The following is a 22072-nucleotide window of genomic DNA, read 5'->3' as shown; positions in this document are numbered from 1 at the left end:
TTTGTTGACAAGTTAAACCATATGTGCCACCTTGGACCATTAGTGCTAACCATTTGAGCAGAGCCCACCACCCATGTCCTTGTGGAGTTAAAGACAATTGTATTAACTGCATTTACCTCATCAAGAAGGAAAGGCATTTTACTGCCAATAGATTTGCCACATTAGTGCCACCTAGAACCCTATATTTATTCTGCAGAAAGTTTTACCTGCCTGAGTAACAGCCCTAGAAGCTCCCTCCGTTCGTTTAAGATAGCAGCCGCCATTTTAGCTTGGTCTCAGTAGCTTCTGGGCTGCAGCTCTAGAGGCTGGTATCTCAGATCACACATTGTGATGGGAGGGAATTCTTCTGAATTCTTATGGGACGGGGAGAGAGAAGAGAGCTGCACACTCAGGCCCCAGGAATAAAGGATATTTCTGAGAGAGGAAGTCTGATGCAGAAGAACATGTGACACAAAGGAAGACAAGAAATCCTGATCTTTTTGATCTTTCTGCTTGCTGAGATTTTAACTTTCCTTCTCCTTTAACCAATTTTTCATGCCAAGTTCTAGAGTTCTTCTCCAAAACAGTTCCATAATTCCATAAAAATGAGCCTATAATGTTGCCTGTTCTTGGGTCACAACAAGAACATGTAGAAGGTCTGGCAATGGATGTGAGATGTTGTCTGCAGATCTATATACTGGGAGAACAATATGGCAACCCTTCCCCCAATCATTTTATCTTTCCTGCCTTCCTGAATTCTGGTTTTGGAGGCCCAGAAGAATCTATAATGTCTCTTCCCTTGAAAATTTCCTATTTGGATACCAGAGATCCTCCCAGGATCACTTACAGGAGAAGACAGCAAGATGATCTGGATCTCCTATAGCCTCTCAGCAGATCCATTACTCAAATGCAGAAGAGGAAACCACTTTATGATACTTTCTATTTCATATACCCTGTAGGAGAATATTTATTAAAGAACTTTAATGGGGTGAAAAAGTTCAGTCACGGGCAAAAAAATTGCATTGTTCCATTTCAAACACCCCCCCCCCCCCATTGACTTCTATAGAATCTCTAGAGATTTAGGAGGCAACGTTTTTCACTTGAAGTTTCATGATTCTGGTGAAAATTGTTGGACATATATAAGATGAGGTCTTTTTGCTGGGATTTACTCAAACTGAGCAAGAAATTCAATCTACAATGTTAATAAAAGTACCCAGTAGCATATATAGGCTGAAACCCACCTCTCAAGTAAGTCCAAAATGGCCTTCAAGCTGAAATGTGGCTCGATGTAGAACAGCTAAGGGCAGACGGTAGAACATTTGCTTTATGATTGATTTAACGTTCAACTAAGTGTTAACTCTTGAATTTACAAAAATATATGGAAAAGAAAGACCACTAATATGTGTTAAACCATAACTGTCAATGTGGGCTTCCAGGTGTAGATCACCAATAAGCATTCTCCCCAAATCAAATCAGCCCCCAAACTGACTTTCAAGCATGATACCCAACAGCCCCCACAGTTTGGGAATTTGTCAAGGGAGAGCAAAAGACTAGAAAGGGACTGATGGAGGAGGTCCATGCTGATGAAGACCTCAAATATTGGGGCAATGATATGTTCACGCCAAGCTACACTGCTGATCACTAAATCTTGGCTTCTTTTGGCCAAGTTTCCCTGGCAGCCACTATGGCAGGGCTCCTCCATGATATACACGGGTACAAATACATGGTTATGGGCAGCTTTAATTTATTTTACTTTTATTGAAATTCTTCCTAGTGCCAAACTCCATATAAAACCATCTGGATCATTTTCTGCCAAGCTTCAGGCAGCGCTAGCAGATGGAGAGAAGAAGATAGGAAGAGGGTGAGGTCTGGAGAACAACCTTTATCTACATATAGAAGTATTATTATTTACATACAGGACCAAAACAGACCCTTGTCTGGAGGGTTTGTGAATTCAGTGCTTCCATCAATCCCAGAACTACAAATAAAGGCTCAAAGCATTTCCTCTTCCATCACGTTATCTCAGACACAATAGGCAGATCTATACTTTGGCCCAACAGGTTCCTTATGGCCCGTACAGAGGCACAAAGGCGCCACCAAGAAAGGGAGTCGTAGGAGAATCTCTTATTGGGCTCCATGTGCCTCTGGCTCCTCTGTACAATCTTGTGGGCACAGGTTGTCCCCTGTGTGAAGATGAGGAAGGGAATTCCCACCGGCTCCTTAGGCCCCATTCTCTATCAGAGTTCAGTGCGGAAGTTCAGCCCACTGCCCTCCATCTTCTTCTTGTATTCCTCATCAAAGATAATGTTCTGTGCCACCGTGAAATGGTTTTTCCAATCCCCCACGGTCCCTGGAACAAAGCAATGTGAACATCAACCTATTGCCCTTCAGCTGCTCCTCATCTCATATCTACCCCTTGCACAAAGCCTGGGAGGTACCCATGGAAGGAAGAGAAGGACAGTTGAGAAAAGCAGAGATAATGACCCACCAGAGGTTATGACATGGAAAATGAAAGGAAGGAAGGAAGGAAGTATAACGGGAAACATGGTGATACAGTCTGTGTGCTCAATGCATTACCTAAGGCTGATCAGCCTAGAGAGTAAGCTCTATTGTCTACAAAATATACCCATACCTTTTCTCATGAAAGGAGATATGGTTTGGTCAAAGATAACATTGGGAAACACGCTGAAATTAGTCATAGGGTTCTCCTTCATTGTCTGGAAGGAAGTGTGATGCTTGATGTTCTCCAGAACCTCATCAGATAAGTCCTTCCCCAGGAACTTCATGACTTTGCGAATCTCACGCATTGGGTCCTACAATAAACGAGAAGGACAAATGTTCTATCTCATATAACAATAACAGTTTCCTATTATTAAGTGGATCAACCTTCTCACCTCGATCATGTCCTCATAGAAGATAAAGAGAATCTGGTGTTTGTCCATAGCTTTCCACCAGCCAATCACATGGTCAAACCAACTGCCCCATGGCACTGCAAGAAGGAAGAACTGGGGTAAGAAACCACATTATCTATGGCTGTGCAGTCTTTTCCCACACGCACTGAACATTCTTTGTGGATCCCATGTACTATAAACAATGCTGTTTCTTCTCTGCCCAAGATTCCCATCCTTACTATGAATCAATTATAAATAGAGTTAAAGGGCCCCTGTGTCCTCACCATCTCCAGACAGGAATGCCGAGAAGTAATTCTCCCAGGTTCCGGGGGGCGGCAGACCCTTGTTTATCTTTTGGAAGTAATAATAAGAAACCATACAGTCCTTGGCATTTCTGGCAACATAGACAGCCTGAAGGGGGAAAGGAATCCATATTCATACAGGTACAGTCACTGGCACAGACTATATAATGGGCACAGGGCATGGGCATTATACTTTATATACATTATAACGGGATCATATGGAACAATAGGAGGAGAATAACTGACCTTGACATTCTTCTCCCAAAAGGAGGGGGGCAGCAGGTTAATAGGTAAGTGAGTTTTTAGGACACGGGGGGATTTCATGGTTTGTGCCAACTCCACACCTAGAATGGAACAGTAGCAGTTATAGCCCTGATGGAGGGAATGGGAATATCACACTTTAAACTAAATATATGGTGTCCCAATGTGAGGGCGACGCGTATCTTCTCCATAATCTTGCAGGCCGGTTAACTGATCTAGTCAGTCTATTACCTGACGGCATGGGCTTTGGCGGTATCAGGTCTATGAATGGCACTTTGATGAAACACGGGGCCCTCCTGCCCTTCTGCGCGTCTCCCTCCTGTAATATCAGATCCACGATCTCCTGCATCCACGTTGTCCCTACGCACAGACACACACACCTGTACAGGTTAAGGGCAAACCCCACCCTAATAATATCAGACCACACCCATAATAGTATCAGTCCATGCCCCTAATAATATCAGTCCATACCCCTAATAATATCAGGCCACACCCATAATAGTATCAGACCACATCCCCCAATATCAGACCACACCCCTAATAATGTCAGGCCACATCCCCTAATATCAGGCCACACCCCTAATAATATCAGACCACATCCCCCAATATCAGACCACACCCCTAATAATGTCAGACCACACCCCTAACAATATCAGACCACATGTCTGAGTGAATAGGGGGCGGGGCCTCCTGCCTGGAACACAGAGACCTGAGCATTTATAGGACTCATATTGTCAGACAAATATAGAGGGATATCCCAGGGCAGGGGGTGAGTTTGGAATCTAGGGAGCTAGATTCCACACAGATTGCCAGGGCCAATTCTATTTATGATGCCCCCAGAAGACAAGGCAGGAAGTGCTGGTTCCATGTGACTCCCAATCCTTAGTCTGACCACTAATTATGCTGTTGTGTGACTTTCCAAACATATATGGTTTTCTGGGGGTCTCTGTATAGTTAGGGGGGTTATGGCACATAATACACTGACAGGGGGCTCTGTATAGTTAGGGGGGTTACGGCACATAATACACTGACACGGGTCTCTGTATAGTTAGGGGGGGTTACGGCACATAATACGCTGACAGGGGTCTCTGTATAGTTAGGGGGGTTACGGCACATAATACGCTGACAGGGGGCTCTGTGTGCAAGAGCTGAGTTGGCAGGCGAGAAATCCTTATGCGCTATTTTCATTTTGGGGTCAGTACATACCGCAGACTTTGGTATATCTATGCATATTGGGCATCAAACTGTTCAGTAGGCCTCTGGTGTTCCTATTTGGGGTGACTTGCCTTTGTACGCAAGAAATTGTGTGAGATAAATGCGGCAAACTGCAACATTTTTATGTGATTTTCGGAATTGTAATAAAAACCACTAACTTTAGGAAAGCTTTGCAGATTGGTACTTTGGTGTAGAAAGACACGAGTACCCATTTTAGATTCGGGGGAATGTGTACTTTTCAAAAATATATGACTCTCTGGGGTGAGTGTACTATTTTGTAGCTTTATCCCACATAAAGGATGTAAATGTGTTGATTTTGCAGGAGCTGAAATGATAAATCATTTGGGGGTATGTTCACATTGGGGCCCCTACATGCCACATACTTAGCTAAACCTATACATATTGGGCATCAAACTGTTCAGGGGACCCCTGGCGTTCAAATTCAGGGTGTTTTATCGTAATGCCTAATGATACATGGAAGATAAGATGCTGCAAACTGGAAGCTTTGAGAGGATTTTTGGATATGTTATCAAAATTGCCAACTTTAGGAAAGCTTTGCGGCTTGGTACTTTGGAGTAGAAAGACATTGGTACCCATTTTGAATTCAGGGGAATATGTACTTTCCAAAAATATATGGCTTTCTGGGGTGAGTGTACTTTTTTTAGCTTTATTCTACATAAAATGATTTAAATGTGTTGAAGCTGGAATGACAGAAATGATAGATCATATGAGGGTATGTTCCCATTGGGGCCCCTACATGCCACATACTTAGGTAAACCTATACATATTGGGTATCAAACTGTTCAGGGGACCCCTGGTGTTCATATTTAGGGGGTTTTTATCTGGTTACTTTATGGCCTGTAGGAGTTAAAATACTATAGACTGGAAGCTTTGAAGCGATTTTTAAAAATTTTAACAAATGTTGATAAAAACCAATAACTTTAGGAAAGCATTGTGACTTGGTAGTTTGGAGCAGACAGACAGTTCTACCTATTCTGGATTCCCCAGAATCTGTTCTTTCCAAAAATGTATCATTTTCTGGGATAAACCTTCTGTTAGTGGAATTTTTGGCCTTGAAATCTAAAGTATGCAGCTTTCTGGCGCAGTGTTTTGGGAATTTGGTAGTGTCCTGCCGGGAGTTTTTGACCTATACAAGTGAGAATTCTCCATAAAACTATATATATTTGGTATTGGCACATTCAGGAGACATGGGACTTTCCAAATCAGTTGTATTTTCATGCAAAAAATAATTTTTGTTTCTGGTGTATGTGTTTATATTATGGAATATATTATTTTTTTTCATTTTGTAGACATTTAGAAGCCTATATCTTGTTACAGAATTGGAATTACACAAAAATTCCACCATATTTTAAAAGCTTAGGTTGTCCTGAAAAAAACGATATATTGATTTCCTGGGTAAACTAAAAGTCCCCCCGAGGAAAGGCCCCTAAACTGAAACAGTGCAAAATGTTCAAAAACTGTCTGGCAATACAAGTTCCGCTTTGTACAAAATGGTTGACAGTGAAAGGGTTAAATGTAACTAGGGGTGGGGCAAGTGCTCAGATTGGACAGTTATTTGGAGTCTTCTCATTGGTCTGGATGCTCTGGTCACTCACCTGCTTTGGGGAAGGTAGCGACGAGGATGTCGTCCTCCCGGGCCTGGAAATTGTATATAGAGTCCCACGCGTCACAGGTGGAGTCTGGCAGGGGGACCCCCTCAATGTGGCCCATAATAACCTGGGCATTCAGCATTTTCTTTACTACTTCTTCCATCATGGCTGGATCCATACTGGGGGGGGGGGCAGAGACAGTGATGGGTCAGTACAACTGTTGGGGGGCACATAAAGCTGATTCTACAAACCAAAATGTTTAGCTTGTGGCAGAAGGGGCAGAGGGAGAGGGGGTGACTGGCAGAGGGAGGAGCTGCGGGGAGAGGGGTGACGGCAGGGGGAGGAGCTGCAGGGAGAGGGGTGACTGGCAGGGGGAGGAGCTGCAGGGAGAGGGTGACTGGCAGAGGGTGGAGCTGTAGGGGATAGGGGTGACTGGCAGAGGGAGGAGCTGAAGGGAGAGGGGTGACTGGCAGGGGGAGGAGCTGTAGGGGATAGGGGTGACTGGCAGAGGGAGGAGCTGTAGGGATAGGGGTGACTGGCAGAGGGAGGAGCTGTAGGGGATAGGGGTGACTGGCAGAGGGAGGAGCTGTAGGGGATAGGGGTGACTGGCAGGGGGAGGAGCTGTAGGGGATAGGGGTGACTGGCAGAGGGAGGAGCTGTAGGGGATAGGGGTGACTGGCAGGGGGAGGAGCTGTAGGGGGATAGGGGTGACTGGCAGAGGGAGGGGCTGTAGGGGATAGGGGTGACTGGCAGAGGGAGGAGCTGTAGGGGGATAGGGGTGACTGGCAGAGGGAGGGGCTGTAGGGGATAGGGGTGACTGGCAGGGGGAGGGGCTGTAGGGGATAGGGGTGACTGGCAGAGGGAGGAGCTGTAGGGGGATAGGGGTGACTGGCAGAGGGAGGAGCTGTAGGGGATAGGGGTGACTGGCAGAGGGAGGGGCTGTAGGGGATAGGGGTGACTGGCAGAGGGAGGAGCTGTAGGGGGATAGGGGTGACTGGCAGAGGGAGGGGCTGTAGGGGATAGGGGTGACTGGCAGGGGGAGGGGCTGTAGGGGATAGGGGTGACTGGCAGAGGGAGGAGCTGTAGGGGATAGGGGTGACTGGCAGAGGGAGGAGCTGTAGGGGATAGGGGTGACTGGCAGAGGGAGGAGCTGTAGGGGATAAGGGTGACTGGCAGGGGGAGGAGCTGTAGGGGATAGGGGTGACTGGCAGAGGGAGGGGCTGTAGGGGATAGGGGTGACTGGCAGGGGGAGGGGCTGTAGGGGATAGGGGTGACTGGCAGAGGGAGGAGCTGTAGGGGGATAGGGGTGACTGGCAGAGGGAGGAGCTGTAGGGGATAGGGGTGACTGGCAGAGGGAGGGGCTGTAGGGGATAGGGGTGACTGGCAGAGGGAGGAGCTGTAGGGGATAGGGGTGACTGGCAGAGGGAGGAGCTGTAGGGGATAGGGGTGACTGGCAGAGGGAGGAGCTGTAGGGGATAGGGCTTACAGGCAGTGGGAGGCAACAGCCCTGGGTGCAGGAGGGTGCAGGTGGGTGCAGGGGGGACCCCTATTTGGCTGTAAAATTCAAACAGTCCAGCTAGTAACGGAGCACGGGGTACGTGTGACTCGGGTTCTCAGGATGGGCCTTCACTGTGTAGTGCAAATGAGAGAATGGGCGCCAGGAGCTCCTGCAAACAAAGATAACGGTTTATTTGCCCAAGACAAATGGCGGTAACGCAGGGAAACCAACACTCACTCTCAGAGGAGGTAGAACAGGGTTGATGATAAAGCAGATTAAGCAGTAGAAGTATGGTGCCCCCCGGTTTATCCCTCTCATATTTAGGCAGAGTAAAGGCCTAGTCCCTGGCACTAATGTGTCCCTAATCTAAGGCAACAACAAGTCTAAAGGGATTCTGGGAACAAATTCCTTAAGGCTCCTATAAAAAAAATCCTATAGGCTAAAGCTCAGCCACTGGGTTTAAAGCAGAAGGCGGGATAATAGCTGATTTGCCCACACTCTTTTTTTGCAACCACACCCCCTAAATGCCACTCCCATTTGACTAAATTTGGCAGGTTATGTAAAGTTTGAACACATTTCTGGGGGTTTTGGGGTCCTGTTTTATGTGTTATTACAGTTTAGTTAAAAAAGCTGAAATTGCCCTTTAGGCTGCGAGTGTCAGTTCCCCCCTGCTTAGCTTATTGGTTACAATTATATCTCAGTGCAGGGGGACACTTGTTAACTTTCTGGGCTCCCTGCAAAAAGCCCACTTATTTAATTAAATGTGAGAAACACTGTATCTAAGTGCAGCTGAAGCATGTTTAACTTTTGGCTCTCTGCCAAAAGCTACTTTTTCATTAAATTTGGATCTTTTTTAGCTTCAGTTCAGGAGATTGAAGGGAAATGAGGGACTTTTCAGTAAGAATCCGGGGGCTGAGCTGCCAAAAGAGGGACTGTCCCACGAAAATCGGGCCAATTGGGAGCTGTGCTTCTGGGTCGGTGTGGATCCCAGGCTTCAAAGAGCAGCCACACAGAACAGTTGCAGAACAAGTCCGTTCTAAGACCAGCCCAAAACTTGCCAAAAGCCACTTTGAAAGTAGCCCAATATTCACAATGAAAAAAAATTCTAAAAAAATAAAAGTATATCTGGGAAAACCTGCCTTATTAATATATAATCACTACCCATAAGCCCCCTCTCCAGTTACTGGGATGGCTGGTAATTCCCTTTGTGCCCAGTCCAGCTGGGAAGTCACTACAGAAATGGATGTTGCATTAACCCCAGACATGATATACATATGGGTGCATTGAACTACAACTCCCAGCAGCCCCAAGGTATCCGGAGAGTTATAGCTTAAGGACCAACTGCAGAACTGCCCCACATCCCAGTAGAAAGTAATGGTACAATCCCGTACCATAGGGAGCAGGGTGTAGGGCGGACAGGTTGAGCCTGAATAGAATAGAAATGGGAGCCTCTGGCTATACTGTCCCATTGCATGCTGGGTAATGTAGTTTTATATTAATCCTAGCTGTAGGCTAATTGTTACATACAAACTACATTACCCAGCATGCACTGGGCTAGTTTCCAAACTACAAACCCACCAATAAGCCCAAATCTGTACCTGGGGGGGGGGGGGGGTTGTACTGAAACCGACCTTAGCTGTAAGTTAGTAGCCCAATAAGGCTGAAAAACCTCCCACCTGGCAACCCAAGGGGGAAGATCCTCCCCTTCCCTATCCCTATATTAAGGTGTGGGAGGGTGTGGCCTTGAGCCAATAATCAGGTGTAGGTAATTACCAATGAGATACATTCACCCCGCCCAGTGACAAGGAAAGGGGTTTAACCCTATAGGGGCACATTAACCCTATGGGTCCCTACAGGTATATTTATCCTGCTGTTACCGGTGACGTTGCTCATAGCAGCCAATCAGATGCTTTGCTTTGGTTTACTAACTGTCGAAATCTAATTGCTGATTGGTTGGCCTGGGCAACATCACCAGGTAATGCTTCAACTTCTCCACCTTCAAGCACATTTCCTTTCTGGCTTCTATTCCCTCGACCCGTATCCCTCTGCCCGACCCGTATCCCCCTGCCCGACCCGTATCCCCCTGCCCGACCCGTATCCCCGACCCATATCCCCCTCCCGGAGCTTCTTACCCCATCAGGGGCAGCTACAATAACTAATGAGCCGCACTTGAAGAGAAAAGTTCTCATTGAAAGTAATGGGAGGAGGCAGAAACACCTGGGGAGACAGGGGAAGGGGTAGCACCCAAGGACTGGGTGGGCACCCATATTACCTGCAGTTAGGGTGTCAGACTGGGCCCCCCAGTTCCCCCTGTGCTGGAATATCCCGGCTGCTGCCTGTGGAGCTTCTGCCCTTCTCTTTCCTATACACACCCTCCTGCCCCCCCCCCTAAACCCTCCTCCCTCCCAGCCCCTCCTCCCCACATTCCCCTATTCCCATAGTTATATTCACTCTTAGGGAACAGATAGAGCCCAGGGGTTGGGGCCCAGGAGCAGCCATTGTCCCCTCTGCCCTGAGTCCCTTCCAACCCAAAGGATTTGTCCTGATGTGTCTGATCCCATAACTGGGAATTCTCACTAAGCTCCTCCCACTGGCTGCCGGGATTCCCTGGGTTCATGGGAGTTCTAGAGGGAGGGGCATTTGGCTGAAACTGATCTCGTTACTCGCAGCTGGGAATGGAACTACAGGAAGTTCAGCTTTAGGGCCGGGGGGCCCCAGGCAATACCCCTATGCAGGGTCACTATTGATTGGGCTGCTGGGGGGGCTGTTTGGGTACTTGGGATTCTGGGGCCAATTATGAATGTCAGTCTGGACCTGCTGGAACATGTTCTTTAATAAATAAATGTTTCTATAATAATAATAATAATAATAAAAGCCGGTTCTTCCCATTCACCTGAACTGAAGGTGACCCCCCCCCCAAGAATATCTGATACCCCGGCATTAAGGAGATCCCAGCGAGGGGCCCCAGGCAGAAATGGGGGGAGGTTTGTTCCCAGAGGAAATGAAAACAAATTCATTGTTCTTCCCTTTATAAATAACGAGCCGACATTCCATAGGATGGAACCAACCAATCACAGGGCAGGAAGACAGGGAAGGAATTTGTATAAAGCAGGGGGTTGTTTGCCGTGGGTCAGGGCCGCAGGGGGGCAGTGGCTTCCTCTGTATACAGATGGTGCTGCTCATTATGTCTGTATATATAGTGGGGGGTAAAGGGGAAGTCCTTAGATCTGCCAGGGGATGCTGGGAGATGTAGTTCAGCATCAGCTGAAGGGCTGTTCCTGCTCCTGACTCCATCCTTTGCTGTAATTGGGCCCTCTAACTGCACCGTACAACTGCCTGTAGGATCTGCCCTGAACCCCTATAGCCGGACTGTGGCCCTTGGTTGGGGGGAGGAACTCAGCCAGGAGTTGGGGTACCTTACAGGACTGTACTGTACCCCATTAAATGTGCTGTTATTCTATGGAACAAATCCTGTAATACAAAGTGCTGGGGGGCAATGTGACTGTGGGGCAGGGGGATTCACAAACAGAACATTTCCTTATAGGGGGACACTCACAGGAGTTTGGGGGTGTCACAGGTGGAAAAAGGAATCATTCCGACCCCTTGATCAAACCTCCAGCAGAATATCTCTGGCTCCTATATCTGGTTAATGATTGGTTATTGCAGTTGATTTGATAGCTTTGTCACTTGCAGTACCGCCTGTAGCCAGTGGGGCCGGGAGGCTGATATTTCCACCATCGGCTCCAGTGGAACAGTCGTAAAATCTCAAGTCTGAATGGAACGACTTGCATGAAGTATCACTCTGTAATGGGCCAGTTAAATATAAACCCAAATATGTATAAGAAAAAGAAACATTATGGAAATATAAAGACAGTAGGACAAGATGGAGACAGTAGGGCAAGATGGAGACAGTAGGGCAAGATGGAGACAGTAGGACAAGATGGAGACAGTAGGGCAAAATGGGGACAGTAGGGCAAGATGTGGACAGTAGGGCAAGATGGAGACAGTAGGGCAAGATGGAGACAGTAGGGCAAGATGGAGACAGTAGGACAAGATGGAGACAGTAGGACAAGATGGAGACAGTAGGGCAAGAAGGAGCCAGTAGGGCAAGATGGAGACAGTAGGACAAGATGGAGACAGTAGGGCAAGATGGAGACAGTAGGGCAAGACGGGGACAGTAGGACAAGACGGAGACAGTAGGACAAGATGGAGACAGTAGGACAAGATGGGGACAGTAGGGCAAGATGGAGACAGTAGGGCAAGATGGAGACAGTAGGACAAGATGGAGACAGTAGGGCAAGATGGAGACAGTAGGACAAGATGGGGACAGTAGGACAAGATGGAGACAATAGGACAAGATGGAGACAGTAGGGTAAGATGGAGACAGTAGGACAAGATGGAGACAGTAGGGCAAGATGGAGACAGTAGGGCAAAATGGGGACAGTAGGGCAAGATGGAGACAGTAGGGCAAGACGGGGACAGTAGGGCAAGATGGAGACAGTAGGGCAAGACGGGGACAGTAGGACAAGACGGAGACAGTAGGGCAAGACGGAGACAGTAGGACAAGATGGAGACTGTAGGACAAGATGGAGACAGTAGGACAAGATAGAGACAGTAGGGCAAGATGGAGACAGTAGGGCAAGATGGAGACAGTAGGACAAGATGGTGACAGTAGGGCAAGATGGAGACAGTAGGGCAAGATGGAGACAGTAGGACAAGATGGGGACAGTAGGACAAGATGGAAACAGTAGGACAAGATGGGGACAGTAGGACAAGATGGGGACAGTAGGACAAGATGGGGACAGTAGGACAAGATGGAAACAGTAGGGCAATATGGAGACAGTAGGACAAGATGGGGACAGTAGGACAAGATGGGGACAGTAGGGCAAGATGGGGACAGTAGGACAAGATGGGGACAGTAGGACAAGATGGGGACAGTAGGACAAGATGGAGACAGTAGGGCAAGATGGAGACAGTAGGACAAGATGGGGACAGTAGGGCAAGATGGAGACAGTAGGGCAAGATGGGGCCAGTAGGGCAAGATGGAGACAGCAGGGCAAGATGGAAAAAGTAGGTCTAGATGGAGACAGTAGGACAAGATGGGGACAGTAGGACCAAATGGGGACAGTAGGACAAGATAGAGACAGTAGGACAAGATGGGGCCAGTAGGACAAGATAGAGACAGTAGGGCAAGATGGGGCCAGTAGGGCAAGATGGAGACAGCAGGGCAAGATGGAAAAAGTAGGTCTAGATGGAGACAGTAGGACAAGATGGAGACAGTAGGGCAAGATGGAAACAGTAGGGCAAGATAGAGACAGTAGGACAAGATGGGGACAGTAGAACAAGATGGAAACAGTAGGGCAAGATGGAAACAGTAGGGCAAGATAGAGACAGTAGGACAAGATGGAGACAGTAGGGCAAGATGGAGACAGTAGGGCAAGATGGAGACAGTAGGACAAAATGGACATAGTAGGACAAGATGAAGACAGTAGGGCAAGATGGAGACAGTAGGGCAAGATGGGGACAGTAGGGCAAGATGGAGACAGTAGGGCAAGACGGGGACAGTAGGACAAGACGGAGACAGTAGGGCAAGATGGAGACAGTAGGGCAAGACGGGGACAGTAGGACAAGACGGAGACAGTAGGGCAAGATGGAGACAGTAGGACAAGATGGAGACTGTAGGACAAGATGGAGACAGTAGGACAAGATGGAGACAGTAGGACAAGATGGAAACAGTAGGACAAGATGGGGACAGCAGGACAAGATGGGGACAGTAGGACAAGATGGAAACAGTAGGGCAAGATGGAGACAGTAGGACAAGATGGGGACAGTAGGACAAGATGGGGACAGTAGGGCAAGATGGGGACAGTAGGACAAGATGGGGACAGTAGGACAAGATGGAAACAGTAGGGCAAGATGGAGACAGTAGGACAAGATGGGGACAGTAGGGCAAGATGGAGACAGTAGGGCAAGATGGAGCCAGTAGGGCAAGATGGAGACAGCAGGGCAAGATGGAAAAAGTAGGACAAGATGGGGACAGTAGGACAAGATGGAAACAGTAGGACAAGATGGGGACAGTAGGACAAGATGGGGACAGTAGGACAAGATAGAAACAGTAGGGCAATATGGAGACAGTAGGACAAGATGGGGACAGTAGGACAAGATGGGGACAGTAGGGCAAGATGGGGACAGTAGGACAAGATGGGGACAGTAGGACAAGATGGAAACAGTAGGACAAGATGGAGACAGTAGGACAAGATGGGGACAGTAGGGCAAGATGGGGCCAGTAGGGCAAGATGGAGACAGCAGGGCAAGATGGAAAAAGTAGGTCTAGATGGAGACAGTAGGACAAGATGAGGACAGTAGGACCAGATGGGGACAGTAGGACAAGATAGAGACAGTAGGACAAGATGGGGCCAGTAAGACAAGATAGAAACAGTAGGGCAAGATGGGACCAGTAGGGCAAGATGGAGACAGCAGGGCAAGATGGAAAAAGTAGGTCTAGATGGAGACAGTAGGACAAGATGGAGACAGTAGAACAAGATGGAAACAGTAGGGCAAGATGGAAACTGTAGGGCAAGATAGAGACAGTAGGACAAGATGGAGACAGTAGGGCAAGATGGAGACAGTAGGACAAGATGAGGACAGTAGGACCAGATGGGGACAGTAGGACAAGATAGAGACAGTAGGACAAGATGGGGCCAGTAAGACAAGATAGAAACAGTAGGGCAAGATGGGACCAGTAGGGCAAGATGGAGACAGCAGGGCAAGATGGAAAAAGTAGGTCTAGATGGAGACAGTAGGACAAGATGGAGACAGTAGAACAAGATGGAAACAGTAGGGCAAGATGGAAACTGTAGGGCAAGATAGAGACAGTAGGACAAGATGGAGACAGTAGGGCAAGATGGAGACAGTAGGGTAGATGGAGACAGTAGGACAAAATGGACATAGTAGGACAAGATGAAGACAGTAGGGCAAGATGGAGACAGTAGGGCAAGATGGAGATGGTAGGACAAGATTGAGATAGTAGGACAAGATGGAGACAGCAGGGCAAGATGGAAACAGTAGGGCAATATGGAGACAGTAGGACAAGATGGGGACAGTAGGACAAGATTGGGACAGTAGGGCAAGATGGGGACAGTAGGGCAAGATGGAGACAGTAGGACAAGATGGGGACAGTAGGGCAAGATGGAGACAGTAGGGCAAGATGGGGCCAGTAGGACAAGATGGGGAGAGTAGGACAAGATGGGGACAGTAGGGCAAGATGGAAACAGTAGGGCAAGATGGAGACAGTAGGACAAGATGGGGACAGTAGGGCAAGATGGAGACAGTAGGGCAAGATGGGGCCAGTAGGGCAAGATGGAGACAGCAGGGCAAGATGGAAAAAGTAGGTCTAGATGGAGACAGTAGGACAAGATGGGGACAGTAGGACAAGATGGGGACAGTAGGACAAGATAGAGACAGTAGGACAAGATGGGGCCAGTAAGACAAGATAGAGACAGTAGGGCAAGATGGGGCCAGTAGGGCAAGATGGGGACCTTAGATTGTAAGCTCACTGGGGCCCTATCATACTCCCATCAGTTCCTGACCCACTGGAGCCTAATGTACCATTATGACCTTTATTGGGGTTTCATCAGAAGCCAATTAGGATCAAACAGTCTCCAGACAAGGGGACACATGAGAAGAACAATATTGCAGTAGAACAATATCATGAGACATTGGGTTTGTGGCTTCAGTGCGTCTGGCAGTCCCAGACCTACAAATAAAGGCTCGAGGCATTTGCTCTTCCATCATCTTATCTAAAGCACAATAGGCAGATCTATACTTTGGCCCAACAGGTTCCTTATGGCCCGTACAGAGGCACAAAGGCGCCACCAGGAAAGGGAGTCGTAGGAGAATCTCTTATTGGGCTCCATGTGCCTCTGGCTCCTCTGTACAATCTTGTGGGCACAGGTTGTCCCCTGTGTGAAGATGAGGAAGGGAATTCCCACCGGCTCCTTAGGCCCAATTCTCTATCAGAGTTCAGTGCGGAAGTTCAGCCCACTGCCCTCCATCTTCTTCTTGTATTCCTCATCAAAGATAATGTTCTGTGCCACCGTGAAATGGTTTTTCCAATCCCCCACGGTCCCTGGAACAAAGTGAACATCAACCTACTGCCCTTCAGCTGCTCCTCATCTCATATCTACCCCTTGCACAAAGCCTGGGAGGTGCCCATGGAAGGAAGAGAAGGAGAGCAAAGCAGAGATAATGCCCCACCAGGGGGTGGAACTGACTAAACATGAAGGGAAGGAATCACATAGTTGATGGAACCCAAGTTCTCAACTTATTTAGAAAGGGTCGGGATAGAGACTGTAACAGAATGAAACAAGATAACCCTTCCAGTATCACTTCTACCCATCTACTGACTGGCTTTGAACAGTCACATGTCTGGCTGCTTGCCATTGGGGGCAAATGGGCAAATGGCCAGTTATATGCCAAGCAATAGAGGATCAACCAATTCCCACAGAAGGGGGGGGGATTTCATAATGTAGGTCCCTATCTATGATGGTTTCACCCTTCAAATTCATGTTGGGTCCATAAAACAGATTTTTTTTAGATTAAAATATAAGTCGGAGCGTTGTTTATTGCTCCTCCTTTTGTTTGTGGTTTGATATCATGTGTGTGCGATGTCCAGTCTTGGGGAGATTGGATGGTTGTGTTACTTCTAGAGGAAATGAATGAGACCAATAGAGAGAAGCAGAGACACAAGTTACAGATAATTATGCTGAGACTAGAGAATAAGCCCACTCACCTTTCCTTATGAATAGAGAAATGGTTTGGTCCATATTAGGATGTAGGCTAAAGTTAGTCATAGGGTTCTCCTTCATTGCCTGGAAGGAAGTGTGACGCTTGATGTTCTCCAGAACCTCATCAGATAAGTCCTTCCCGAGGAACTTCATGACTTTGCGAATTTCACGCATTGGGTCCTACAAATAAACGAGAAGCACAAAGGTTCTATCTGGGGTGGGACAATGACATTTCCCTATTATCCTGCAGAGGAACCTTCTCACCTCGATCATGTCCTCATAGAAGATAAAGAGAATCTGGTGTTTGTCCATAGCTTTCCCCCAGGCAATCACATGGTCAAACCAACTGCCCCATGGCACTGCAAGAAGGAAGAACTGAGGTTAAAATAAAGGTTCTTAACTTTACTATTGATAAATAGACATGAAGGTTCCCTATTGGCTGAGAGCTCACCATCTCCAGACAGGAATGCCGAGAAGTAATTCTCCCAAGTTCCGGGGGGCGGCAGCATTTTATTCATCTGATGAAAGTAATAATAAGAAACCATACAGTCCTTGGCATTTCTGGCAACATAGACAGCCTGAAGGGGGAAAGGAATCCATATTCATACAGGTACAGTCACTGGCACAGAGTATATAATGGGCACAGGGCATGGGCATTATCTGCAGGAATGGGAGGGGTTATAGGGAGGGGTATATGGGGCAATGGGAGGAGTTATAGGGAGGGGTATATGGGGCAATGGGAGGAGTTATAGGGAGGGTTATATGTAGCAATGGGAGGAGTTATAGGGAGGGGTCTATAAACCAATGAGAAGAATTATGAGGAGGGACAGTAGAAGGAGAATAACTGACCTTGACATTCTTCTCCCAGAAGGAGGGGGGCAGCAGGTTAATAGGTAAGTGAGTTTTTAGGACACGGGGGGATTTCATGGTTTGTGCCAACTCCACACCTAGAATGGAACAGTAGCAGTTATAGCCCTGATGGAAGGGATGGGAATATCACACATTTAACTAGACCTTTGGAATCCATATGGGGACACTAGGTCTATCTGGACACCCCAATGGGAGAGGAACAAAACATTTGCAGACCCCAATGAGAACATGAGTGCAGAACCCAATGAGAACATGAGTGCAGACCCCAATGAGAACATGAGTGCAGAACCCAATGAGAACATGAGTGCAGAACACAATGAGAACATGAGTGCAGAACCCAATGAGAACATGAGTGCAGACCCCAATGAGAACATGAGTGCAGAACCCAATGAGAACATGAGTGCAGAACCCAATGAGAACATGAGTGCAGAACCCAATGAGAACATGAGTGCAGACCCCAATGAGAACATGAGTGCAGAACCCAATGAGAACATGAGTGCAGAACACAATGAGAACATGAGTGCAGAACCCAATGAGAACATGAGTGCAGAACCCAATGAGAACATGAGTGCAGAACCCAATGAGAACATGAGTGCAGACCCCAATGAGAACATGAGTGCAGACCCCAATGAGAACATGAGTGCAGAACCCAATGAGAACATGAGTGCAGAACCCAATGAGAACATGAGTGCAGAACCCAATGAGAACATGAGTGCAGACCCCAATGAGAACATGAGTGCAGACCCCAATGAGAACATGAGTGCAGAACCCAATGAGAACATGAGTGCAGAACCCAATGAGAACATGAGTGCAGACCCCAATGAGAACATGAGTGCAGAACCCAATGAGAACATGAGTGCAGACCCCAATGAGAACATGAGTGCAGAACCCAATGAGAACATGAGTGCAGAACCCAATGAGAACATGAGTGCAGAACCCAATGAGAACATGAGTGCAGAACCCAATGAGAACATGAGTGCAGACCCCAATGAGAACATGAGTGCAGAACCCAATGAGAACATGAGTGCAGAACCCAATGAGAACATGAGTGCAGAACCCAATGAGAACATGAGTGCAGAACCCAATGAGAACATGAGTGCAGAACCCAATGAGAACATGAGTGCAGAACCCAATGAGAACATGAGTGCAGAACCCAATGAGAACATGAGTGCAGACCCCAATGAGAACATGAGTGCAGAACCCAATGAGAACATGAGTGCAGACCCCAATGAGAACATGAGTGCAGACCCCAATGAGAACATGAGTGCAGAACCCAATGAGAACATGAGTGCAGACCCCAATGAGAACATGAGTGCAGAACCCAATGAGAACATGAGTGCAGAACCCAATGAGAACATGAGTGCAGAACCCAATGAGAACATGAGTGCAGACCCCAATGAGAACATGAGTGCAGAACCCAATGAGAACATGAGTGCAGAACCCAATGAGAACATGAGTGCAGAACCCAATGAGAACATGAGTGCAGAACCCAATGAGAACATGAGTGCAGACCCCAATGAGAACATGAGTGCAGAACCCAATGAGAACATGAGTGCAGAACCCAATGAGAACATGAGTGCAGAACCCAATGAGAACATGAGTGCAGACCCGAATGAGAACATGAGTGCAGAACCCAATGAGAACATGAGTGCAGAACCGAATGAGAACATGAGTGCAGACCCGAATGAGAACATGAGTGCAGAACCGAATGAGAACATGAGTGCAGAACCGAATGAGAACATGAGTGCAGAACCGAATGAGAACATGAGTGCAGACCCCAATGAGAACATGAGTGCAGAACCCAATGAGAACATGAGTGCAGAACCCAATGAGAACATGAGTGCAGAACCCAATGAGAACATGAGTGCAGAACCCAATGAGAACATGAGTGCAGAACCCAATGAGAACATGAGTGCAGACCCCAATGAGAACATGAGTGCAGAACACAATGAGAACATGAGTGCAGAACCCAATGAGAACATGAGTGCAGACCCCAATGAGAACATGAGTGCAGAACCCAATGAGAACATGAGTGCAGAACCCAATGAGAACATGAGTGCAGAACCCAATGAGAACATGAGTGCAGACCCCAATGAGAACATGAGTGCAGAACCCAATGAGAACATGAGTGCAGAACACAATGAGAACATGAGTGCAGAACCCAATGAGAACATGAGTGCAGACCCCAATGAGAACATGAGTGCAGAACCCAATGAGAACATGAGTGCAGACCCCAATGAGAACATGAGTGCAGACCCCAATGAGAACATGAGTGCAGAACCCAATGAGAACATGAGTGCAGAACCCAATGAGAACATGAGTGCAGAACCCAATGAGAACATGAGTGCAGACCCCAATGAGAACATGAGTGCAGACCCCAATGAGAACATGAGTGCAGAACCCAATGAGAACATGAGTGCAGACCCCAATGAGAACATGAGTGCAGACCCCAATGAGAACATGAGTGCAGAACCCAATGAGAACATGAGTGCAGACCCCAATGAGAACATGAGTGCAGAACCCAATGAGAACATGAGTGCAGAACCCAATGAGAACATGAGTGCAGAACCCAATGAGAACATGAGTGCAGAACCCAATGAGAACATGAGTGCAGACCCCAATGAGAACATGAGTGCAGAACCCAATGAGAACATGAGTGCAGAACCCAATGAGAACATGAGTGCAGAACCCAATGAGAACATGAGTGCAGAACCCAATGAGAACATGAGTGCAGAACCCAATGAGAACATGAGTGCAGAACCCAATGAGAACATGAGTGCAGAACCCAATGAGAACATGAGTGCAGACCCCAATGAGAACATGAGTGCAGAACCCAATGAGAACATGAGTGCAGAACCCAATGAGAACATGAGTGCAGAACCCAATGAGAACATGAGTGCAGAACCCAATGAGAACATGAGTGCAGACCCCAATGAGAACATGAGTGCAGAACCCAATGAGAACATGAGTGCAGAACCCAATGAGAACATGAGTGCAGAACCCAATGAGAACATGAGTGCCGAACCGAATGAGAACATGAGTGCAGACCCGAATGAGAACATGAGTGCAGAACCCAATGAGAACATGAGTGCAGAACCGAATGAGAACATGAGTGCAGACCCGAATGAGAACATGAGTGCAGAACCGAATGAGAACATGAGTGCAGAACCGAATGAGAACATGAGTGCAGAACCCAATGAGAACATGAGTGCAGACCCCAATGAGAACATGAGTGCAGAACCCAATGAGAACATGAGTGCAGAACCCAATGAGAACATGAGTGCAGAACCCAATGAGAACATGAGTGCAGAACCCAATGAGAACATGAGTGCAGAACCCAATGAGAACATGAGTGCAGACCCCAATGAGAACATGAGTGCAGACCCCAATGAGAACATGAGTGCAGAACCCAATGAGAACATGAGTGCAGACCCCAATGAGAACATGAGTGCAGAACCCAATGAGAACATGAGTGCAGAACCCAATGAGAACATGAGTGCAGAACCCAATGAGAACATGAGTGCAGAACCCAATGAGAACATGAGTGCAGACCCCAATGAGAACATGAGTGCAGAACCCAATGAGAACATGAGTGCAGAACCCAATGAGAACATGAGTGCAGAACCCAATGAGAACATGAGTGCAGAACCCAATGAGAACATGAGTGCAGAACCCAATGAGAACATGAGTGCAGAACCCCAGGAGCGCTGTGCATGGTGCTGGTTACCTGAGGGCATGGGCTTTGGCGGTACCACGTCTAGGAATGGCACTTTGATGAAACACGGGGCCCTCCTGCCCTTCTGCGCGTCTCCCTCCTGTAATATCAGGTCAACGATCTCCTGCATCCATGTTGTCCCTACGCACAGACACAAGCTGTATTAAAGAGAAACATATGTAGACCAGGCACAATCTTTTGCACCCAGTCCTGGGAGGGTAGAGGAGCTGAGCCTAAGGGTGCCAGGTGCAACTCATGGGTGACCAAGGTACACGGTGCCCAAGCAACAGGGTGGGTTTTACCACTTTGCACCTTGGCACCCCTTAGTAACTGAGCCCTTTGGTTTCTCCGTGTATCACTTACAGCAGCCATTGATAACTAGAGGGCCCCCTACAGGGAGCAGCCATTGGTCTGTAGGCTCCGGTCACTCACCTGCTTTGGGGTAGGTAGCGATGAGAATGTCGTCCCCCCGGGCCTGGAAACCGTATATAATGTCCCACGCGTCACAGGTGGAGCCCAGCAGGGGGACCCCCTCAATATGGCGTATAGTAACCTGGAAATTCTCCATCTTCTTTACCACTTCTTGAATTGTCCTTGGATCCATACTGTGACAAACACAGACTGTTATAGGCTGGGGCAACTCTTGGGGGAGGAGGGGGCAATAAGTTTCCCTTTAAAGGTCAAGTTCTTGCTCTCAGTGTCTCTGGGCACCATTGGGGTGGTGTCGGGACACTTCGTCGCCCAACTCCTACACCTCTATTACCTCGGGCCCCGGTCCAGTTGGATCAGACATAGACACGTGCCATTTAATGAAACCAATACAAAGGGCAGAACTTACCTGGTTACTCAGCGCCGGCTGCTTCTTACTGAGGAGCCACTGGGCTCCGAGGGCCTCGCGTCATTCCACCTCCATTGCTCCAGGGCTCTGTTTAACCCTCCCAGCCC

The 22072-nt window shown here is 47.8% G+C and overlaps 1 protein-coding gene across 5 annotated transcripts; it reads right to left on the bottom strand.

Annotated features, from left to right (window-relative positions):
• Nucleotides 1–1706: 1706 nt before the first annotated feature.
• On the bottom strand, nucleotides 1707–21746 carry LOC100145082 (uncharacterized). 5 transcript variants are annotated; one of them, XM_031892501.1, is made up of 9 exons: nucleotides 10029–10104; nucleotides 7745–7925; nucleotides 6265–6437; nucleotides 3665–3793; nucleotides 3419–3516; nucleotides 3155–3281; nucleotides 2874–2968; nucleotides 2612–2792; nucleotides 1707–2329 (listed from the first exon to the last, which is right to left on the bottom strand). In XM_031892501.1, exons 3-9 carry the CDS (start codon nucleotides 6434–6436, stop codon nucleotides 2217–2219), a joined length of 915 nt encoding a protein of 304 aa, XP_031748361.1. In that variant the 5' UTR covers nucleotide 6437; nucleotides 7745–7925; nucleotides 10029–10104; the 3' UTR covers nucleotides 1707–2216.
• Between the last annotated feature and the right edge of the window lie 326 nt (nucleotides 21747–22072).

The sequence above is a fragment of the Xenopus tropicalis genome, chromosome 9 (genome assembly GCF_000004195.4).
Source record: "Xenopus tropicalis strain Nigerian chromosome 9, UCB_Xtro_10.0, whole genome shotgun sequence".
In the NCBI taxonomy this organism is placed as follows: Eukaryota; Metazoa; Chordata; class Amphibia; order Anura; family Pipidae; genus Xenopus; species Xenopus tropicalis.
This window is presented reverse-complemented; position numbering and strand designations above follow the sequence as displayed.

Excerpts from the sequence above, each read along its gene's own strand:
- LOC100145082 (XM_031892502.1), bottom strand. The coding sequence starts at position 21,731 with ATGGATCCAAGGACAATTCAAGAAGTGGTAAAGAAGATGGAGAATTTC. Across the intron at positions 3,794-21,559 it reads CGCTACCTACCCCAAAGCAG|GGACAACGTGGATGCAGGAG; the intron begins GTGAGTGACCGG and ends GTCTGTGCGTAG. Across the intron at positions 3,282-3,418 it reads TTTGGGAGAAGAATGTCAAG|GCTGTCTATGTTGCCAGAAA; the intron begins GTCAGTTATTCT and ends TTCCCCCTTCAG.